Here is a 22,079-nt window from a genome sequence, read left to right on the forward strand (position 1 = left end):
ATTTTTTCAGGAATCTTTGATGAGTAGAAAGATCCAAAGGTCAGCATTTATCTGAAATAAAAAGCTTTTGTGACATAATACACAATACCATTCAAAAACTTCAGTATATATATATATATATATATATATATATATATATTATTTATTAAAATATTTATTTATCAAGTTGCTTTAAATTGGTCAAAAGTAGTGATAAAGACATTTATAATGTTACAAAAGATTTCTATTTCAGATACATGCTGTTCTTCTGACCTTTCTGTTCATCAAAGAAACCTGAAAAATCTACTTCGCTGTTTTCAACATAATACTACTATTACTAATAATAAATGTTTTTTTCCATAGCAAAACAGAATATTATGATTTGTACAAAATATTATTAAGATTTATTATTATATATATAACAACAAATGATTTTATTATTATTATTATTATTATTATTATTATTATTATTATATGTGTGCCTTATTAATAAGAATAAAAATAAATGCAAAAAAAGGATGGTAAATTTATAGTCACAAATATTTTTTATAAGAGGCAAATTATATTTTATTTTATTTTATTTAGACCAATAACTTCCAAACATTTTGTTTTGACTTGCTTTGAGATGACTTATAGGAATAAAAACTTATTATAACACCCAAACCCCCTATAATTCCTATCCTAGGCATTCATGAATGAATGAATGAATGAATGAATGAATGAATAAACTGCTATCGTTTGTTTTAGTGAATTGTGTACTCACGCATTTCAGTCAGCAGATGGCGCTGTTAGCTTGAATTTTTGACTGCGGAATTCCGTTCAGTTTTGGAGGGAAATTATGATTTAATTTTTGCCTTTAATCACAAAAAAAGACCAATTTATTTTGTCTATATTAATACTAACATGACAATAAGAAATATTGCATCCGCTTTAACAAGACGCCAAAGTAGTCTACAGTGTAGCGTATTGATTTCAACACTGGACTGGAAATCCAATCTTCTTCCCCATGCCAGGGACGCGCGCGCACACACACATACCGCACAAGCATCTTTTCCAGTGTAGAAAATAGTATTTCGCTCACACAAGCCCCCTCCTCCCACCCGTTCGTCCCTCACACCCACTCTCTCTTCTCTCTCTATATTCTCCTGTTCATGCCATATTATGTGCAGAGGAGCCGAAAGTGCACAGAGAACACAACCCGTGCATTTCACACGGACATCCAGAGAAACCCGACCAGAAGAGAGACTAGTACAGTGATGCTGTAGTAAACTGACATTATAGCAGGGACGCGCTTTCAGCTTTCCTGACTACATTTACAGTCCAGATTTGGAAATAAAAAAGTTTCCCTGCCTCGCGACCTTTTTCCATCTACTTTTTAAAGTGAAAAGGCACCAAAACCATGCTACAGAGAAAGTAAGTTTCCTTATTGATTTTTTTTAGGATAATTAAACCCCCTGGTTTAATGAAACAAAAGTGCTGAAGTCATGGCAGCGCTAAGGCGTAAATTTGGAGAAGACTACCAGGTGGTGAACACGAACAGAGGCGCGTCTTTCCCCAGCGCACCGGTAAAGAAGAAGCGCCAGCGCTTCGTGGAGAAGAACGGACGCTGCAACGTCCAGCATGGGAATCTCGGCGGAGAGACCAGTCGCTATTTATCCGACCTGTTCACCACGCTTGTGGACTTGAAGTGGCGCTGGAACCTTCTCATTTTCATCCTCACCTACACCATCGCCTGGCTGGTCATGGCCTCGATGTGGTGGATCATCGCATACATAAGAGGGGACTTGAATCATGGCCATGACGCTTCGTACACTCCGTGCGTCGCCAATGTTTACAACTTCCCGTCAGCGTTCCTCTTTTTCATTGAAACTGAGGCGACCATTGGCTACGGTTACCGCTATATAACGGAGAAGTGCCCTGAGGGCATCATCCTGTTTCTGTTCCAGTCTCTGCTGGGCTCGATAGTAGACGCGTTTCTCATCGGCTGCATGTTCATTAAGATGTCCCAGCCCAAGAAGCGCGCAGAGACGCTCATGTTCAGCCAGGATGCGGTGATCTCACAGCGAGACGGAAAACTCTGCTTAATGTTCCGCGTGGGCAATCTGAGGAACAGCCATATGGTGTCCGCGCAAATCAGGTGTAAACTCATAAAGGTGAAAACACACACTGCACACCTACAGCTCTGCTTGGCCTTTGGTTTATCTAATTATTACGGCACAATACAGCCAAGCTGTGAAGGGTACAACAAACATTTTTTTTAAGAAATGCAGTATCCTAATTTAGACTTGTATTATTGTACTTTTTCAAAAGCGTATTCATACCCCAGCCTATAAACTACATTTGTATTAAAAGCTGCCAGCTGTAACTTTAAAAGAGGCTACAGATGCAAGCATTTTGTCTCTATTTGTCATAAATATATAACGTCAATACCAACCTGTTTATATCTAGATATGCCTAAATTTTCTCTCTAACAATGTTAGCAACAACTACTAATATGTAGCCTAATATAAACACAGAACATGCAAAATATTATTAGTAAAATGTGCACTAAAATAATGCAATAAACTAAATGCCGTAAAATGCAACATAAAGTACTCCGATATAACTCAAAACAAAAGTATTGTAAGGTGCTATACACACTACCAGTCAAAGGTTTGGAAACACTTCCCCATTCTCTTTGACTAGTAGTGTATATCAGTCAAACCAAAATGTATTCAGACACCTTCAACATTTTGCACATTATCACAGTTTATTCACAATAGTTTAGAAAATAGTAATGAAATATGACAAGAAATCAAAGTTAAATTGTTTCAGAACAAATTCATTGTCAGATAACTTTGATAGAAAGGTACGTAACAAAACATTGTCTGGTCAAAGTGTCAATCATTTTTGGTTCCAGATTTTTTATAAATTTTACTGGTAGTCGACTGCATTAAGACTGCATTTTGGATATAACATGTCACAGTTTGCTTTTCTTTCTTTTTTTTCATAAATCCTCACTTACATAAATTAACTATAGTGTCCTGCACCCACTAAAAATAAATATTACCAATTATATCTGGTGTCTGAATAATTTTTGGTTTGACTGTGTATATTTTTTACTTACAAAACATTTAAAACAACATTTTACAGTAATACTATTTGTTGGATATGGCAAAGTTAACCAATTAACGGGATTTTACTAATTTATTGTACAATTACTTACATTTTTACACTGTATGGATCAACAAATGGCTTGTCTTTAAATCACCAAGCTGTTTGGAAACTATTTTATATATATATATATTTCTGTTCGTTCATTCATTCATTCATTCATTGGTTATTCCTGTGCCAAGATGTAATACTGGAATGACTTCTAGTTAATAATCTCATGTTGTTGTTGAGTGCCAGTATATGTGCATAAATAGGTTATGCACTGTTTATTTATTTCTTATTTTTATTTTACTTTAACACTCTTTAGTTATTTAGCAGTGTTGTATAATTAAGTTTGATCTACTTTAAGATGTTTTTTAAGAGGCATGTGTTATGTATTTTGCTATCTCTTTAAATATCTTGTGTGATGTAGGTAGAATCCTTTTTGACTGTCAGAGATTTTTAGAGCTTTAGTGGTGCTTTGTCCATGAAAAATAGTTATCAAGCGTTGAACCGCAAACAGGATGTGTGTCAGTAGTGGAAATTCATATATTTATAAGTTGACAACATGTTTTACATATTGTGTAAAACATTAAAATGCAGAAATATCAGAAAGTTATTATAAGGAATTAGAAGGCTGTTTTCAAATATTTTAATACATACACAAAAAGAATGGGGAAGTGTGTGCAAACTTTTGACTGGTAGTGTATTTTGCATTCTTGAAATCAATAATGTGTAGGAATAAATAGTCTTGTCTGTTTCTCACAAAAGGTTTTAGTAAGTTTTAAAAGGGTGGCATGATTTCTTTCTTTCTTAGTGTTATTCTATTCTTTTTGATGCAGTTGTATGTATGCTAGTGCAAATATTAATAACATTTAGGATTTACAGCTTAAAATGCCTTATTGTTGAATCAGTTTGGGGTTCGCAACTCCTGGGTGTCTGTAAGGAAACTGCAGGGGGTTTGTGAGTTGATAAAAAGCTTATGATTATTTAAATCATAAAAATGAAATTATAGAAGGAATTTTAATCTAAAAACAATCAAAAAACTAAGTAAACAACTCATTTATATGATTACCTGCATGTCCCGTGACCATTAACCAACATGTTAAATAATTAAAATATTACCTTATATAAAGGGGTAAATATTTGGTCAAACAAGTTTGTCTGACAAAAAGTTTGTGAATCCCTGCTGTTAGGCATAGTGCACTGAATGTTTGTCCTCATTTTTAATCACTGATATTGAGTTTCTCTGTCACGGTAGTTGTAGGACTCAATTTTTCCTCAGAAATGCACTGTCTTCTTTCACAGAAACCATACCGAGCAACGATTTTTGAGAATAAGTGACAATCAAGGGACCTGTGAAATGTGATTTAGCGGGAAGTCAGTACAGCTGAGAATTCGAGGCGCGTGGGTACCCCTTTCACAACTGATTACCAGTTACATGAAAAAGCTTGAAATTTTATTATTGTAATCTCGACATGGACAGCCATCGTCACAGCTGAACAAGATGAGACTCCAGTGACAAAAGGCTCAGATGAGAGAGTTTTACAGACGGCTAACTGTGTCTAACATCTGTCACTCGTAACCAGTGACATTTAAACCGACCTGCTCGCTAATTGGAAGGCGGTTCCACGTCAGCGACATTTCTTTCGGTTTTAGAGGGTTCCTTCTAAAATGCATAGAGAAAAGACAATGTCTCTGGGTTTTGAGCTCATAAGCCTCTCTAAGACTCCGGCGGGAGCTGAGGTCACAGCCAGAGAGATGCTGGAAAATTTGCATTTGCACACTTGTGAAGGAGGATTTTTTTTGTGGCTTACAGCTGCAGGCAATAACTTTCAGAGCCTTAGAAAATGAAGCAGAATTTACAGATGTGCACGTGAGTGCACTGCTAGAGCTGTGCAGAATATATTCTGAGGGGGAGAGGAATCGTTCTGGTCAATGAAAGTTTTTTTTGTCCAGAAGAAGATGCTTACATAACAGCTCTAGTAGAAACATACTATGTGTTCTTACACTATGCTTTGATGCTGCTGTGTGTGTGAGTGTGTGTGTGTCTGCTGTTCCATATCAGCTCAGTCAACGGAAAGGCTTAAAATGAAATGAATAAGGCATGGAAAGTTGACACACTCACACAACGAGGATTTCTTCCCTGTATTTGATGAATAGGATTGCCAGTCAAAGGCCGCTGATAAGGTGAACAAAGAGGTCAGTGTAATAGAACTGATCTTTTATGGCCCATGTGCCTTGAAATTGCATGATCATCTGAATCTATCCAGTATAATAATGTTAAAATAACCAATCTCAGCCCGCAGAACAATTACAGAGTTAAAGCAGGTGAATATTCTTCAAAGATACGGATGGATGACCTTTCAGGCCCACTCCAAAAATCTTTCGCAGAGCTCACACTAATTATCTACTGCCAAGTGAATGCTGTGATTGATTAAGAGTCTTTGGTCAATGGTGTCTGACTTAATGAAGCAGACTGTCAGTTTAAGCTATGCCGAAGTTTTTCTCTCCATGAGAGAAGAAGATGATGAGAAATAGAGAATAAACTAGTTGGTTAGAGATAGTGAATAGTATGAGGTTGGGACAGCATCAGGGAACACAAACAAAACAGACAGTGAGAGAAAGAGAATTGAATTTATTAGAAGTAAAAAAAGGAGGGGAGGGGGGGGGGTAAAGAAGCGAGAAAGAGAGTGATGAAATGTGAACATAAATTGGAAAGAAAATTTCTTTCTTTCTCTCTCTCTCATATAACCCTAAATCTTTTCTCATCTGTAATTTCTCCTTGTGCTTGAGGGCTATTTAAGCAGTAGGGTGTGCGATACTGCAAATTTTGGTATCGATCCGATACTAAGTAAATACAGGGCCAATATCGCCGATATTGATACCGATACCGATACTTTTTCCTTTCAAAAACATAAACTTAAATGACCAATTACGCATTGTGTATCAATAATAACTAATGTTGATTTGACTAAAATATTATATTATATTGTATTTAATTGACCCTCTAGCACCCTCTATTGTAATTATATTCTTAATAAAACAAATCTTTTAGACTATTAATTTACTTACTGCTTGTTTTCTTAACCAAAAAAAAAAATAAAAAAAATCAATCTAATTTAAAAAACCCTTTCTATGTGTACTGCGTTAGACTAAATGAGGCTTGTCATAACATTTGCATGTTACTGTGGTTTTGTTGATTCTGATTGCTTCCAGGTCCTCTTTCGTAAGTCGATTTTAGAAAAAAGCGTCTGCTAAATGTCTATGTCAATGTTTCCTAGTGTTTTCCCCCCTCACATGGACTTCAGTTGGTTTCTCCCTTTGTCTCCCCCTGTTGTTCTGTTTTATTTGGTTTGTCCCCATTAGCTTTGATTTGGTTCACCTGTCTTGTTAATTTGCTACACCCCCTGCCACTACTATTTAAGTTGTTTGTTTCCTCAGTTCAGTGTCTGTCGATAACGTTACTTTGTTTTCTCAGTATACTGATGATGCTAATGATGTGCAGGCAAGCAGCCCAGGATAAGAACACAAAGTGCATGCATGTTAAGTGTTTTCCTCTGATAGAAAACCATTTATAGAGAAAACGTTTAACGTGGCTTAATGGTTAAAGACAGTGATAATGTATAAAAAGACCAAATCCGAGAAATGTAATGGGTCTGGCTTCCAGTCTGCCTCAAGCAAATTTAGTAGTACAAAACAGCTCGTTTTGCTGACTGATATTGTAAACAGGTGTTATTGTCTTATTTATAAACACACAGGGTGGATAGCACAAACAGTTTTATCGGTTTATAGCAGTGTTATTTTTCTCATTATTTTCCTAACGTGCCTAATGAAGCGAAGCATCTCGTACATTCACAGAAAAAAAAAAGTTTACTTCTGCATTGAAAAATAATGTGGATAAGTTGATGTTGCCACAGATGCAAATTTGTACTGTTCCATATCTTGCTTTAACCAAAAGTATCCGCTTACGCTTGGAGTCACGTGATGGCATGACAACAAAACAGCATAGCAGGGGAGCAGCAGCAATGTTTGCATACGAGATGTGAAAACAGCGGCATATACACACGTCTACTCTTTGTTAAATGTATTAAGTGTAGAGGAGAAAAAAATAACTTAAAGTATCGATCTCAGCAGGCTAGTATCGATCCGATTCCAATACCAATGTTAGTATCGATACTATCGATATTAGGATCGATCCCCCCACCCCTATTAAGCAGCCAAGAGTTTTTATATTTAAAGGTTGTATCAGCGATTTCAAGCCTGAAACATAAAGTGTCAAATTCAGCTGACCTTTCTTCATGATCCGCTCGCTGTCTGCCCCATAAATCCCTCACATCCCTGCACCAGTACGAAAGTCCACAACACCAACCCCCTGACGGTGATTGGTTGGAACACTGTTTGTTTTGCTGTGGAATCGTTGGTAGCACCGATTGTTTTTTTTTTTTTTGGCATATCTCGGACCCTAGGCTGACCAGAGAGACGCGGGTTTTTTTACAGCTGATTTATGGGGCAGGCAGCAAGCGGATCATGAAGAAAGGTCAGCTGAATTTGACACTTTATGTTTCAGCCTAGAATCGCTGATACAACCTTTAAAGAACTGGAATATGAATACAAAAACAACTTTCATAGTTTTCAGAAAAATTTTAAAGTTGTAGTATGGAAGCAGTATGTATATTTTATGTAAATAAATATGGAAGGCATTTTTATCATATCAAGTTAAAATATAAATGAAATTACACTGTAAAATATATTCAAATAGAAACCAGTTGTTTTAACTAGTAAAAATATTTCAGAATTGTACTTTTAATCAAATAAATGCAGGCTTGGTGAGCAGAAGAGACTTGTTTAAAAAACATTAAAAATTTTACTGTTCAAAAACTTTTGACTGGCAGTGTAAAATATATAAAATAAAATAAAAACATTTTAATTAAACGCAGAGAAAAAAAATGTGTGGTCTGGGTTATCTCTTGCTATTTGGCCTGGACTTCTTTGTCAAAGAATAGAATTTTATATGATTTTGTATCAATAAATTAAAAATATATTATAATAGTAGCTGGATATGCACTGGAGGGACTTGCCTATACAACAGCTGAAGGAGGCTACTTAACACTTAAGAGCACTTAACACGTACCTACCTAAGCTGGCATTGCTTTCTGTGTTTTAATCACATACAAACCATCTCTCTTTCTCTCTCTCTCTCTCTGCATCCTGCCAATTTTTTTGTTAAAGCCGGCATATCCAGTCCATTTAGATTCAGTCGCCCACACACACACAGTCTCAGTCATTCCCAGTCACCTTTTGTCAGATCATGTCTCATCAAGCCAGATAAACAAAGCAGAAACATTTAAACTGTGCTTTGATAGTATTGATCATGCATTTATAATTTTAGCTGTGAGATGCACGCTTAAAGAGTCATACTTACATGCTATGATTGAACATGAACATTTCCAGTGGGTCCAAGACATATGGTGTGGTGTTTTGTGAGAGGATGTGTGTGTACTTGTTGTACATCATTCGCTGGAGGTGCAAATAACAAACAGTACGCTAGAGATAGTCACGCCAGACGGACCCTCTCGTGGTTCATCCTAAATTCTCTCTAATATGCAAGACACTGCTACAGAAGAATTCTGAATGTCATTTTTCACCCTCATGTTATTGAAACTATTGTGTTATATTCTAAGTTAAATAATGACAGAATGAACTATTCCTTTCATACATTTGGTTTGTTTCTAATTGCAATCTGTCTTTCCATGTCCTCTTATTTGAGAGAAGCATTAGCATATGAATTTTTACCATACTTTTATTGTATCTTCAGTTACAAACAAATGAAGTTGTATCTATCACCTTGCTCTCACCTAATTTCAGTTCTGAGTCACAGTCTCTATTGTTTGTGAATTGATGAACAGAGAATACAGAGAGAGGGTAGAGAGAAAAAAAGAACAGAAGAAAAGAACAGAAAGATGAAAGGAGACAAAGATCGTTATCATAAGGGACAAAAAAAACCCAGAAAATACAAGGCATGAGTTGGGAAAGAGTGGGAGACATAGAATTCAGCCTTGTGTTTCAGGAAGACACAAGAGCATTCTAATGCAACATGTAGAAATATGAGGAACAGTGAATATATGTCTGGCTTGTGTGCAGGTCTGGGTTGAGGAAACGTGAGTGAAATGAGAGGACGCTGAACACTTGAGAGTATCACATTATGTATAAAATAGAATAGAATGGAATAGAATAGAATAGAATAGAATAGAATAGAATAGAATAGAGGACTCTTGAAAGTAAAATAGAACAAAATAAAAAAGTATAGAGGACACTTGAGAGTACCACAATATGAATAGAATAGAACAGAATAGAATAGAATAGAGGACTCTTGAGAGTAAAACTGAACAAAATAAAATAGAATAGAGAAAAAAAAACATTTGAGAGTATCACAATCATAGAATAGAATAGAATAGAATAGAATAGAATAGAATATGGAACAAAAAACAGAATAAAGGACACTTGAGAGTACCACAATATGAATAGAACAGAACAAAATAGAACAGAATAATTGAACAAAATAAAATAGAATAGAGAAAACACTTGAAAGTATCACAAGAATAGAATAGAATAGAATAGAATAGAATAGAATAGAATAGAATAGAATAGAATAGAGAACAAGTGAGAGTGCCATAATATGAATAATATAGGACAGAATAATTGAACAAAATAAAATAGAGAAAAACACTTAAGAGTACCACAGGAATATAATATAATAGAATAGAATAGAATAGAATAGAATAGAATAGAATAGAATAGAATAGAATAGAATAGAATAGAGGACTCTTGAGAGTAGCACAATATGAAATTAAACGAATAGAACATAACAGAACAGAACAGAACACAATAGAATAGAATAGAATAGAATAGGATAGAATAGAATAGAATAGAATAGAATAGAATAGAATAGAATAGAATAGAATAGAGAAAACAACACTTGAGAGTATCACAAGAATAGAATGGAATAAAATAGAACAGAATAGAATAGAGAACACTTGAGAGTACCATAATATGAATAGAATAGAATAGAATAGAATAATTGAACAAAATAAAACAGAATAGAGAAAAACACGAGTAACACAATAGAATAGAAGGAATAGCTGAACAAAATAGAATAGAAGACACTTGAAATTACCACAATATGAATAGAATAAACTTATAAAATAACTGAACAAAATAAAATGATTAGAATAAAATAGAATAATTGAAAAATAAATAGAATTTAGGACACTTGAGAGTACTACAATATGAATAAAATAAAATAGAATAACTGAACACAATACAATAGAATAGAGAAAAAAACTTGAGAGTATCACAAGAATAGAATAGAATAGCTGAACAAAATAAAATAGAATAGAGGACACTTGAGAGTACCACAATATGAATAGAATAGAATAGAGTATCACAAAATAGAATAGAATAGAATAGAATAGAATAGCTGAACAAAATAAAACAGAATAGAGGACACTTGAGAGTACCTGTCACACCCCCGGACTTTCTTGTTGGTTTCTCCCATTCTCCCCCGCTGTTCTGAGTGTTTTTGGTTTCGCCGTCATTGTCTGCACCTGTGGTTGTAATTAGTCTGTCTATTTAAGGTGTGTGTTTTCCCCTGTACTCTTGTCGGTCTTTAATGTTATATGGATGTTTTCCCCTGGTGTTCCTGTGTCTGCCTGTATTCTGTTGGATTTATTAAATATGCGTCTTTTATTTACGTCGTTGTTCGTGTGTTCCTGCCTGCATCGTGACAGAAAGACCGACCGAAACAGTTTTTTTTTGCGTATTCCACCCCGTTTTGTTTATCGTTCAGTTTTTCAGTCTTTTTGTTTCCATTGTGTTTTCCCCCATGGATTCCTTCCTCCGTCCTGAACTCATCCTCCTCCGGCTGAAGCAGGGGGATTTACCGCTCGAGGGATACACGTTGATGTTCCAGCTCGTAGCTAACACCACCAGCTACCCGGACGACGCGCTCTGTACGTTCTATGATGCTAGCCTCAATGCGTCGTGCAGAGCGCCGTCGTCCGAGGATGGCCCTCGAGCGGATTTCACCGCATTTGTGGAGTGGACACTGGCGAGAAACAGACCCGCGTTCCCCGCCTGTTCCAAGGAGCATCTCGCCAGTGCCACTCCGGACCCAGAGCCCAGCCAGCCACCCCGACCCGCGGATTATGAGCCCTTTATAGACGGAAAGCCCGAGCCCGGAGCGACAGCAGTATGGAGTGCCGACGGGGTCAAAACTGCTGATCAGGTGCGTGAGCCGGCCATTACATCCGCGACGGTGGAGTGCTTCGTGGAGCAAGAGAGGGCTGTAGAGAGCCCCGTCCATTGCACCGCCACTGGGGGTGAGCAAGAGCACAACTCTGGGGACTTAATTGACTGTCTCACGGAAATACCCATCTGCCTGGATTTCCCTCCCACCCTCCCTCTTCTGCCTAAGCCTGAATCTCCGCTGGTTCCACCCAGCCGTCCAGAGTCACCGCTGGTTCCGCCCAGCCTTCATGAATCCCCGTTGTCTGTTGTCTGTCCCCTTGCTCACCCTCAGCCCACCATCTGTGCGGTGGGTTCGCCGCGGGTCTGCCAATCTCCATCGGTGTCATGGCTGGAGGATCCATCGCCTCCAGCCTCAGAGTCCTGGACTCCGCCTCGGCCCTCGGACCCTGCGGCTCCACCCCGGCTCTCTGCTCCCTCGTCTCCGCCGTCGCCCGTCGGTCCACCAGCTCCACCGGGCTCCATCGTCCCTCCGGCTCCGCCCTGGTCAGTCGTCGCCCCACCTTCGCCTCTGGACTATACTCCTCTGGCTGTGCCTCGTCGCTCCATCCCACCGGCTCGTTGGACCTCCTCCCTCCCGCGGGCACAGCCTCGGCCCTCTGTCGCTCCGGCTCCGCCGCGGACCTCCGGATCTCCATCTCCGCCTTGGTCACCAGAGCCTTGGGTTCCGCCTTGGCCCTCCGGATCCGCGGTGTCACCCAAGATCTTCGGCTTTCCGTCGCCGCATCGGGCTCTCCCACCACAGTCGTCAGCCTCTCCTCCACCATGGCTCCTCCCTCCATCGGCTCCACCGTGGGATTACATCATGGCTGAGTTCTGGGTCCCACCTGGCTCCTCCTGCTCCAGCCCCTTCCTGTCACCTCCTTGGCTCCTCCCTCCGTCACCACCCTGGACTCCATCTTGTGCCCTCCTCCCGGGATTCCGTCCTCCACCTAAGCCCCCTCCTAAGACTTTGTACTGTTTCCTTTTGTCTGTTTGTCGGCACGAGGACGTGCCTTCCGGGAGGGGGAGGTAATGTCACACCCCCGGACTTTCTTGTTGGTTTCTCCCATTCTCCCCCGCTGTTCTGAGTGTTTTTGGTTTCGCCGTCATTGTCTGCACCTGTGGTTGTAATTAGTCTGTCTATTTAAGGTGTGTGTTTTCCCCTGTACTCTTGTCGGTCTTTAATGTTATATGGATGTTTTCCCCTGGTGTTCCTGTGTCTGCCTGTATTCTGTTGGATTTATTAAATATACGTCTTTTATTTACGTCGTTGTTCGTGTGTTCCTGCCTGCATCGTGACAGTACCACAATATGAATAGAGTAGAATAGAATAATTGAACAAAATAGAATAGAGAAAAAACATTTGAGAGTATCACAATCATAGAATAGAATATGAAACAAAAAAACAGAATAGAAGACACTTGAGAGTACCTCTGTCACGTATCTGGTCTATCTCATCATGAACTCTTGCACACTCATTCTGGACTGCAATCCCCATAAGCCACTGCACCAATCACTGCACACATCTGTTCCTCGTTTTCCACTGAACTGATTGCTGCACACACCTGTTTCAAATTTACCCACATGCATTTAAGCCACTCACACACACAGCCACCTTGCGAAGTCATATTGTTCCTTCTGGTCTTTATTTCCGAGCGTTTATTCCCGTGTTTGATTTCCTGTGTTTGATTCCTGGACTACTCCCCGTGTTTTGATTCTAGCCGCCAGCCCCGACCTTCTGCCTGTGTTTGACCACGATTTCTGCCTGCCCCTTTGTGTTTGTTTGTTTGATTGAATAAATGCTGCGAATGGATCTGAACGTCTCTGACTCCTCCTTGTGACAGATGACTTCGCCGCACCAGGATCCAGCAGCCTTATCCCACCACCAGTGCAAACATGGACCCAGTCAACCAGCTACTTAATCTGCGACAGGGAGATCTACACAATCGAGGATTTTGTTATGGACTTCATTGAATTGGCAAATCTGTCGTCGATGGATGAGACGTGCGGATCCATTTGCCTCTAAATAAACGCTGCAAATGGATCCGCACGTCTCAGTCTGACTCCTTGTGACAGAAGACTTCGCCACACACAAGGATCCAGCGGCTTTATGGTGTCATCCGGTTCCAGCATGAATCCAATGGTACAGATCATGCTGCTCAAGCAGGGTGAGCGGACAATCGAGGATTTTGTTATGGACTTCATTGAATTGGCAGGTTCATTAAGTCCATAACGAAATAGGCCCCTAAGCCACGCTTCATCGTAAAATGGTAGTTGGTATGAAAACTCACGGAACTGGTGAACATATTCCTCAATGTGTAGATCTCCCTGTCGCAGATTAAGTAGCTGGTTGACTGGGTCCATGTTTGCACTGGTGGTGGGATAAGGCTGCTGGATCCTGGTGCGGCGAAGTCATCTGTCACAAGGAGGAGTCAGAGACGTTCAGATCCATTCGCAGCATTTATTCAATCAAACAAACAAACACAAAGGGGCAGGCAGAAATCGTGGTCAAACACAGGCAGAAGGTCGGGGCTGGCGGCTAGAATCAAAACACGGGGAGTAGTCCAGGAATCAAACACGGGAATAAACGCTCGGAAATAAAGACCAGAAGGAACAATATGACTTCGCAAGGTGGCTGTGTGTGTGTGTGGCTTAAATGCATGTGGGTAAATTTGAAACAGGTGTGTGCAGCAATCAGTTCAGTGGAAAACGAGGAACAGATGTGTGCAGTGATTGGTGCAGTGGCTTATGGGGATTGCAGTCCAGAATGAGTGTGCAAGAGTTCATGATGAGATAGACCAGATACGTGACAACCACAATATAAATAGGACAGAACAGAATAGAACAGAATAATTGAACAAAATAAAATAGAATAGAGAAAACACTTGAGAGTATCACAAGAATAGAATAGAATAGAATAGAATAGAATAGAATAGAATAGAATAGAATAGAATAGTGAAACAAAATAAAATCGAGTAGAGGACACTTGTGAGCACCACAATATGAATAGAATAGAATTGAATAATTAAACAAAATAAAAAGAGAAAAAACCTAAAAGTATTAAGAATAGAATAGAATAGAATAGAATAGTGAAACAAAATAAAATAGAGTAGAGGACACTTGTGAGCACCACAATTTGAATAGAATAGAATTGAATAATTAAACAAAATAAAAAAGAGAAAACCCCCCTAAAACTATTAGAATAGAATAGAATAGAATAGAATAGAATAGAATAGAATAGAATAGTGGAACAAAATAAAATCGAGTAGAGGACACTTGTGAGCACCACAATATGAATAGAATAGAATTGAATAATTAAACAAAATAAAAAGAGAAAAAAACCTAAAAGTATTAAGAATAGAATAGAATAGAATAGAATAGAATAGAATAGAATAGTGGAACAAAATAAAATAGAGTAGAGGACACTTGTGAGCACCACAATTTGAATAGAATAGAATTGAATAATTAAACAAAATAAAAAAGAGAAAACCCCCCTAAAACTATTAGAATAGAATAGAATAGAATAGAATAGAATAGAATAGAGAACAAGTGAGAGTGCCATAATATGAATAATATAGGATAGAATAATTGAACAAAATAAAATAGAGAAAAACACTTAAGAGTACCACAGGAATAGAATAGAATAGAATAGAATAGAATAGAATAGAATAGAATAGAATAGAATAGCTGAACATAATAAAATAGAATAGAGGACACTTGAAAGTACCACAATATGAATAAAATAGAACATAATAATTGAACAAAATAAAATAGAGAAAAAACACTTAAGAGTATCACAGGAATAGAATAGAATAGAATAGAATAGAATAGAATAGAATAGAATAGAATAGAATAGAATAGAATAGAACAGAATATAATAGATATATTAACATACTAATTATTCAAGTCAGAGTTTCCCAAACTGGTTTGGCAAGGAACTGCAAGGGATTTGTGAGCTGATGAAAACCTAATTACATTATAATAATCACATAAATATGTAAAAACTAAAATAAAGGGGGAAAAAAAGAAACACTTACAAAACAAAGATTTAATATTTTAATTGTGTACCTACATGTCATGAGTTCATTAACCACTATTAAAAACACATTTATTTATCTGAGCTGAGTGGCAAAACCACAATTTTTCTGAGGTATTACCTACCTTGCTTTCTAGGAGAAAAAAACAGCCGTTCTGCACGCACAGATTAGCACACATTCATTCTCACATTTTACGTGTTCTAAATGAAATGTATTAGATGATGTGATTACCCATAGAGAAAACCCATTTACATTGTACAACTGAATATTCTTGTCTAAACACACACACACACACACACACACACGATCACTGTGATGATAACAAAGCGCTAATTGTGCAAGCAACCTCATAAAGGCAGAGGAGAAACCCGCTCCCACTGCACTTCAGCTGGATTTGTTTGATCTCATTTAGCGTGTCTTACAGCGAGAACAGATGTTTGCTGTTGTAGAGACAGTCACATGTGCGCTGTGATGAATGAGTTAATTGCTGATAATTCGATTATAGAAGACAGGCTTTGACACAAGTTGACTGTGTGGGTGTGTAGTGTGTAAAGGTCTTTGTGTGGTGACGTGTTGGTCTCTTTTGTGAGTGTAAAGGTCTATTTTAAATGGGTTTGTGTGTGTTTATGCTTGACAGTATGTTTGACATGAGTGAAATACTTATATTCATGTACATAACTTCAAACTGCTTGAGTATATGATCATAATGGGACACAGGCACACTGGGAGCTATATTTATACCTTTGTATGAATATGTATGCTTTGGTGTGTTGTGTGTGTGCATGTGTGTTGCAGGGCAGGCAGTGATGCATGAAATGTGAGGTGGACAGCATGTTATTTGTCTTGTCACTGACAGGCATTGGGGACATGTGACCCAGCAGTGATACAGATGGATGAGTTTGTTATGGACACACACAGAGGTTATACGTGTATGGCCTTCAGCAGTGTCAGATACCCACTAAAAGGTGCACATTACACTGTCTATAAAATGCATGTGCATTTTATTGGGTAATTCCACAGAGGAGAAGAGAGACAGAAAAGAATGCAGGAGCCGATTTGAATAATGATTCAGTTCTGTTAACTCTGAATAGATTCTATTGATTATTTTCTGAAACTGATTAGAGAAGTATTGCATTGAATAGAAAAACTCTAATGTGTGGAGTTCTATAGAATTTATATGCACCACCATTTATTTTTATATATAAACTTTATTTCAGCAAGGATACATTAAACTGATCAAAAGAGACAGTAAAAATGTTTATAATGTTTAATGTTGCAGAAGATTGTTTTTCATCAACGAATCCTGAAAAAAAATATATCATGGTTTCACACATTTAAAATGTAACTAAATTAATTAATTAATTTAAATCTTTTCAACATTATTATTCTTTTTTTTAATTTTTCTAAATTGTGATATAGTGAATAGTTCACAATAGTTTCACTGTAGATTTTATCAAATAAAATCAGCCTTGGTGAGAAAAATAAACTGACTCAAACATTAAAAATTTAAACACTACAAAAATCTTACCCACCCCAAACAGCAGTGTATAAAAATGTACAACCTACAAAACTTACATCACTCCTGAATTATATGAAATTTTCCAATAATTTACTCACCTCCTTGTCATCCAAGATGTTCTTTCTTACTTCAGTTGAAAAAAAATTAAGGTTTTGGAGAAATACATTCTAGAATTTTTCTCCATATAGTGAACTGCAGTTTCAATGCAGCTTCAAAGGGCTCTACACGATCCCAGCCGAGGAATAAGGGTCTTATCTAGTGAATTTATATACTTTTTAACTGCAAATGCTCATCTTGCACTATCTTTGCAATGTGCATCTATGACTTCACGCATTACATTATCGGTAACACTTTACAATACGTGTGCACACATGTGCATTAATTTATGTTTAATTAATGCACTGATAATCACAAGTTAATGAAGAACTAAACAATTTATTAATGATTACTACAACATATCAGCAACTAATGAACATTCTATATGATTCATAGATTAAGTAATAAATAAATTGTTATTAATTAAGTATGTCATAATGTATTAATTCCCTAATAACCAATTTTATTAACTAATAGTGTAAATTCATGTGTTAATTAGCAAAATGGGTTCAAGTCATGCATTTAAACTTCCAGTTGTCTGCTTTAATTAATCATTAGCTATAACTATATTACTTAACAATTAGTTAATATTTTTGTGCCCCAGTAAGTAAAGTCATAACATAATGATATCTTTGCAAATCATTAGCTAATGATTAATTAAAGCAGACAACTGGAAGTTTAAATGCATGGCTTCAACACATTAAGGCGCATAACTGACTAATTCTATATCATAACCACAATGACATATTACTTAACAATTAGCTAATAGTTTTGTGCCTCAATAAGTAAAGTCATAACATAATGATATCTCTGCAAATCATTAGCTAATGAGTAATTAAAGCAGACAACTGGAAGTTGAAGTACATAGCTTTGACCACTGTAGTAACTAACACATGAATTTGCACTATTAGTTAATAAAATAAGTTATTAGGGAATTAATACATTATGGCACAATTAACTAATAACAATGTATTGATTACTTAATCTATGAATCATATAGAATGTTCATTAGTTGCTGATGTAGTAATCATTAATAAATTGTTTAGTTCTTCATTAACTTGTGATTATCTGTGCATTAATTAAACATGAATTAATGCTTATTTGTGCACACGTATTGTAAAGTGTTACCACATTATCATGTTGGAAAGATAATGTGTGGTTAGTTCTTTATCTGTGTACAAGATAGTGTAGTAGAGCGAGAAAAAAATCTCATTTTCTCTTCTAACTTCAACATCGTCCAACATAATTGTTTTTAGAGATGCTCCGATACCATTTTTCCCCTCCCGATACCGATACCTGGGCTCAGGGTATTAGGCGATACCGAGCAGTGATCCGACCTTGGTGTGTATCTGTGCATATACAGTACTACTAGCCCTGTATGAATTGATGGAATTATTTTATGGTGTGCTTCAGACTTATCTCTTAAAAACATGAACAAATATATACAGTGAACTAGAGTATTTTTATTATCTGACATACATTTGACAGTAATGTTTTTTTTATAGTTAGCATTACTACTTATGGTTTTCGGACGTACATCAGCGCTGTTAATAACAGAGAATTCTGGGCAGAATTTGGAAGATTCTCACTAGATCTCGCAGCAACCGTATTCATCTCACTAGATTTGCAGCAGTAACAGTGTCGCAAAATCAACTTTGGTTCCTGAATAAAGCTGTTCTTGGCTTGTGCAAGTTTGTTTGCATTGCCATCCGAGCTGATAAATGGTGAGCGCTGCATAGCTCAAACGTTTCGCTTTGGTTTCGTTTGCCGGATGATGTTTCTCCTATGCAACAGAAATGGCAGCGCTTATGAGTTGAACAACGCGGTGGTCGCACCAGTGTGACCGCTTACAAAAATTTGTCGCACCGGCAAAAAAGGCACCACCATTCATTAACACAGAGACACGCAGAATTCATATTTAAAGAGTCGTTTTGCGGCTTAATATTTACAAATATTAGTCCATATCGTGATTTGATTTAAGTGAAAAGACCTACTTTTGATTAATTCATCCAAACTTTGACCAATTCCTTAACATTCCACGTTAAACTGTAAATTCCGTTTTTATGACATAGCAAAAATCATAGGGCCCTACATATGAGACATGTCGCCAATTTACTGGCTGGTTGGTCCAGTCTGAAATACTGCCAAACAGCGGATATACTGCTAGCACGTTTGCATGTCTTCTTCGCTGCTCTAAACAGTGGTTACTTGTGGTAACCAAGCGGCAACCTCCTACTCTCTCTATTGAAACCAACACGGAAGTGGCTTAAACTGCAATTCATCGACTGGCCGCTAGAGACTGGCTGCAAAAGGAAGTCAATCCCATAGACGCCCCATGTTAAAATGCCCAACTTTACAGCAGAAAAAATATATATTTTTACAGCCTGGTACAAAAAGTGGTTTTGGTCTAGCTAATTTCTACGGTGGCCGAGAGAGGTCAATGCGCTGCAAACAAGAAAACACATGCAAACAGAAAAAACGACAACAAATTAAGAAAACATCTTCATCAGTTTGACAACACAGGCGCTGCAAATCCTCGCAATGCAAACACAAATACGGAAACGCACTGCGAACACACGAAGGCGCTGCAAACTAACAAACGCGCTGCATATAGCTCGGTCCACAACGGAAATGTTTCAGGGGGACCTCAAAAAGTGACGAACCCATCTGGGATCTGATTATTTGTTCAGTGGCTGTTGGTCAGAGCAGAGGTGTTATCGGTGAACTATCACCTTTTAGTGATAGTATAGTATCACTTAAAGGTGATAGTGATATAAATAATCAGGTAATACAGTGATATAAATAATCAGGTCCCAGATGAGTTCGTCACTTTTTGAGGTCCCCCTGAAACATTTCCGTTGTGGACCGTGCTATATGCAGCGCGTTTGTTAGTTTGCAGCGCCCTCGTGTGTTCGCAGCCATTTCTGAGTTTGGTTGTGTTGTGAGAATTTGCAGCGCGTTTGTGTTTGCGTTGTGAGGATTTGCAGTGCCTGTGTTGTCAAACTGATGAAGATGTTTTCTTAATTTGTTGTCGTTTTTTCTGTTTGCATGTGTTTTCTTGTTTGCAGCGCGTTGGCCTCTCTCGGCCACCATAATTGCCGAATTGACTTCTGATTTGCAGTGTTAAGCAAAGCTAGCGGGCATAACTAGGTCTTGTTTAAGAAAATGGTATCGGATCAGTACGTGGGTTCAAGTACCCGGAACAACCCTAGTTGTTTTACCTTTTTTGTAAAGGGCTGTTGAAGTCACCTTTCCAACGTGACTATTTAACATTTGAAGTCGAGTTAGTCCAAGATGAGCATTTGTGTTTTTTTTAGAAAATGACAGATCGTTTTGCTAGATAAAGACCATTATTCCTCAGCTGGGATCATGTAGAGCCCTTTCAAGCTGTATTAAAACTGCAATTTGTACCTTCAACCTAGGGCTGGGCGATAAAACGATAACGATATATATCGCGATAGACAAGAGATCGATATCAATAAAAAATGTGTTCGATAAAACGTTCGATATTTTGTATTCTTCGTCGGCCGCCCAGCCCCCCTTTAACGTCCAGTTAATTTTATTTTCAATATAGCGCCAGATCACAATAGAAGTTTATCTTTCCTACAGAACGGGCCCTTGTTGTTGTATTAAACAAACTAAATAGCCTTATGTTATTTATCTTATTTACACGACGGCATGTGATTTCTGTCTCTACATGATCGCGCGTTTACAATGTCTCCTCACAGACGGGATGGCGGACTCCATTCATAAAAACGGACTTTACTATAGGGCGGAATGCCGCGGAATTCGTCGAATTTTGGACCAATAAATCAAAAGTTGGTCTGTTAATTAATTCAGATCGCGATATGGACTACTGTCTGTGAAAACTTAAATGCAAAAAGACCGTTTCAATATGAATCCTGCATGTTCCGTTTGCCTCTGTATGTTATGTATAAATGGAGGAGACGCGTTTTATTTTCACTACACACATACTGCACACGTGACGCTCCCGCTAATTTTTGGCCTTTGCATCTCACATGAACAGACAAACTCCAATACATCTCCAAAGCTGCTGTGAGTGTCACTTTTTGTCAATTTTACCGTTTCATTAGTGAAACTAGCATCATTCATACTGTATTACACACTGAAACTTCACGGCAACCTGTCAAAATAAAAGTGCGGTTTAACGTGTAACAAAACAATATTAGTCTTGTATTACTTTGTACAGTATAATGTAGGTGTTTATATGTTCACATTTAAATAATTTACATAAAACAATATATATGATAAAAAAATTATATAAAAAAGAGTCACCACTTAATTGTTAAAAAAAAATACTATTATTATTAAACCTTTTTTTAACTGAATATAATTTTTCTTCTATGTATTAATTTTAACAGTAAAGCTCCTTTTATTTTTATTTTAAAAAATAAATCAGTGATTTTGCTTTCATTTGATTATCAGAAAAATGAAAACAAGAATTTCTGAAAAAAAGCAAAAGATTGTAGGGCCCTATTGTTCAAAATGTTGAAAGGTTTGGACTTTTTTCACTGAAATAAATGTTTTCGTTATTACACAAAGTATAGGCTAAAGTACCGGGAAAGAAGTAACGTTGGCTACTGGCAACCAGCAATCTGTGCTGCAATAAATATTATCAGCCAAGTACTTTGCAACAACCTCTGACCTGTGGTCAAGCCGTACTTCTGGGCCATACATTAGCTTGACCATTCACTTCATCGACAATGAATGGGGTTTGAATTGAGGATTAAAAGATAATTAAGTGTATATTGTGACTTTAGACTTATGTTTACATTTTAATTATTTAAGTTTTCCAGGGTTGTTGAGATTTATGTCTTAATAAATGAGGGGATTATGATCAGAGGAAGGTTTAAGTTTAAAATAAAAATGTTTGAATGTAATATATTTTTCTCCTGGTCCTTATTTTAAATGGGTCATAAAAAAAATCAATAATTATCGATATCGACCGATATGAAACACTGATATCGTGATATAGTTTTCAGCCATATCGCCCAGCCCTACTTCAA

At 37.4% G+C, this 22,079-nt stretch overlaps 1 protein-coding gene across 1 annotated transcript in view; it reads left to right on the top strand.

Annotated features, from left to right (window-relative positions):
- The first annotated feature begins 1,158 nt into the window (after positions 1 to 1,158).
- The window catches only part of LOC141302726 (G protein-activated inward rectifier potassium channel 1-like), a 41,997-nt gene continuing 21,076 nt past the window's right edge, over positions 1,159 to 22,079 (top strand). Inside the window, exon 1 of the mRNA XM_073832434.1 lies at positions 1,159 to 2,132. Within this exon, the coding sequence (XP_073688535.1) occupies positions 1,464 to 2,132 (669 nt within the window). The 5' untranslated portion in view covers positions 1,159 to 1,463. The remainder of the gene's footprint in view (positions 2,133 to 22,079) is intronic.

The sequence above is a fragment of the Garra rufa genome, chromosome 1 (genome assembly GCF_049309525.1).
Source record: "Garra rufa chromosome 1, GarRuf1.0, whole genome shotgun sequence".
NCBI lineage: Eukaryota > Metazoa > Chordata > Actinopteri > Cypriniformes > Cyprinidae > Garra > Garra rufa.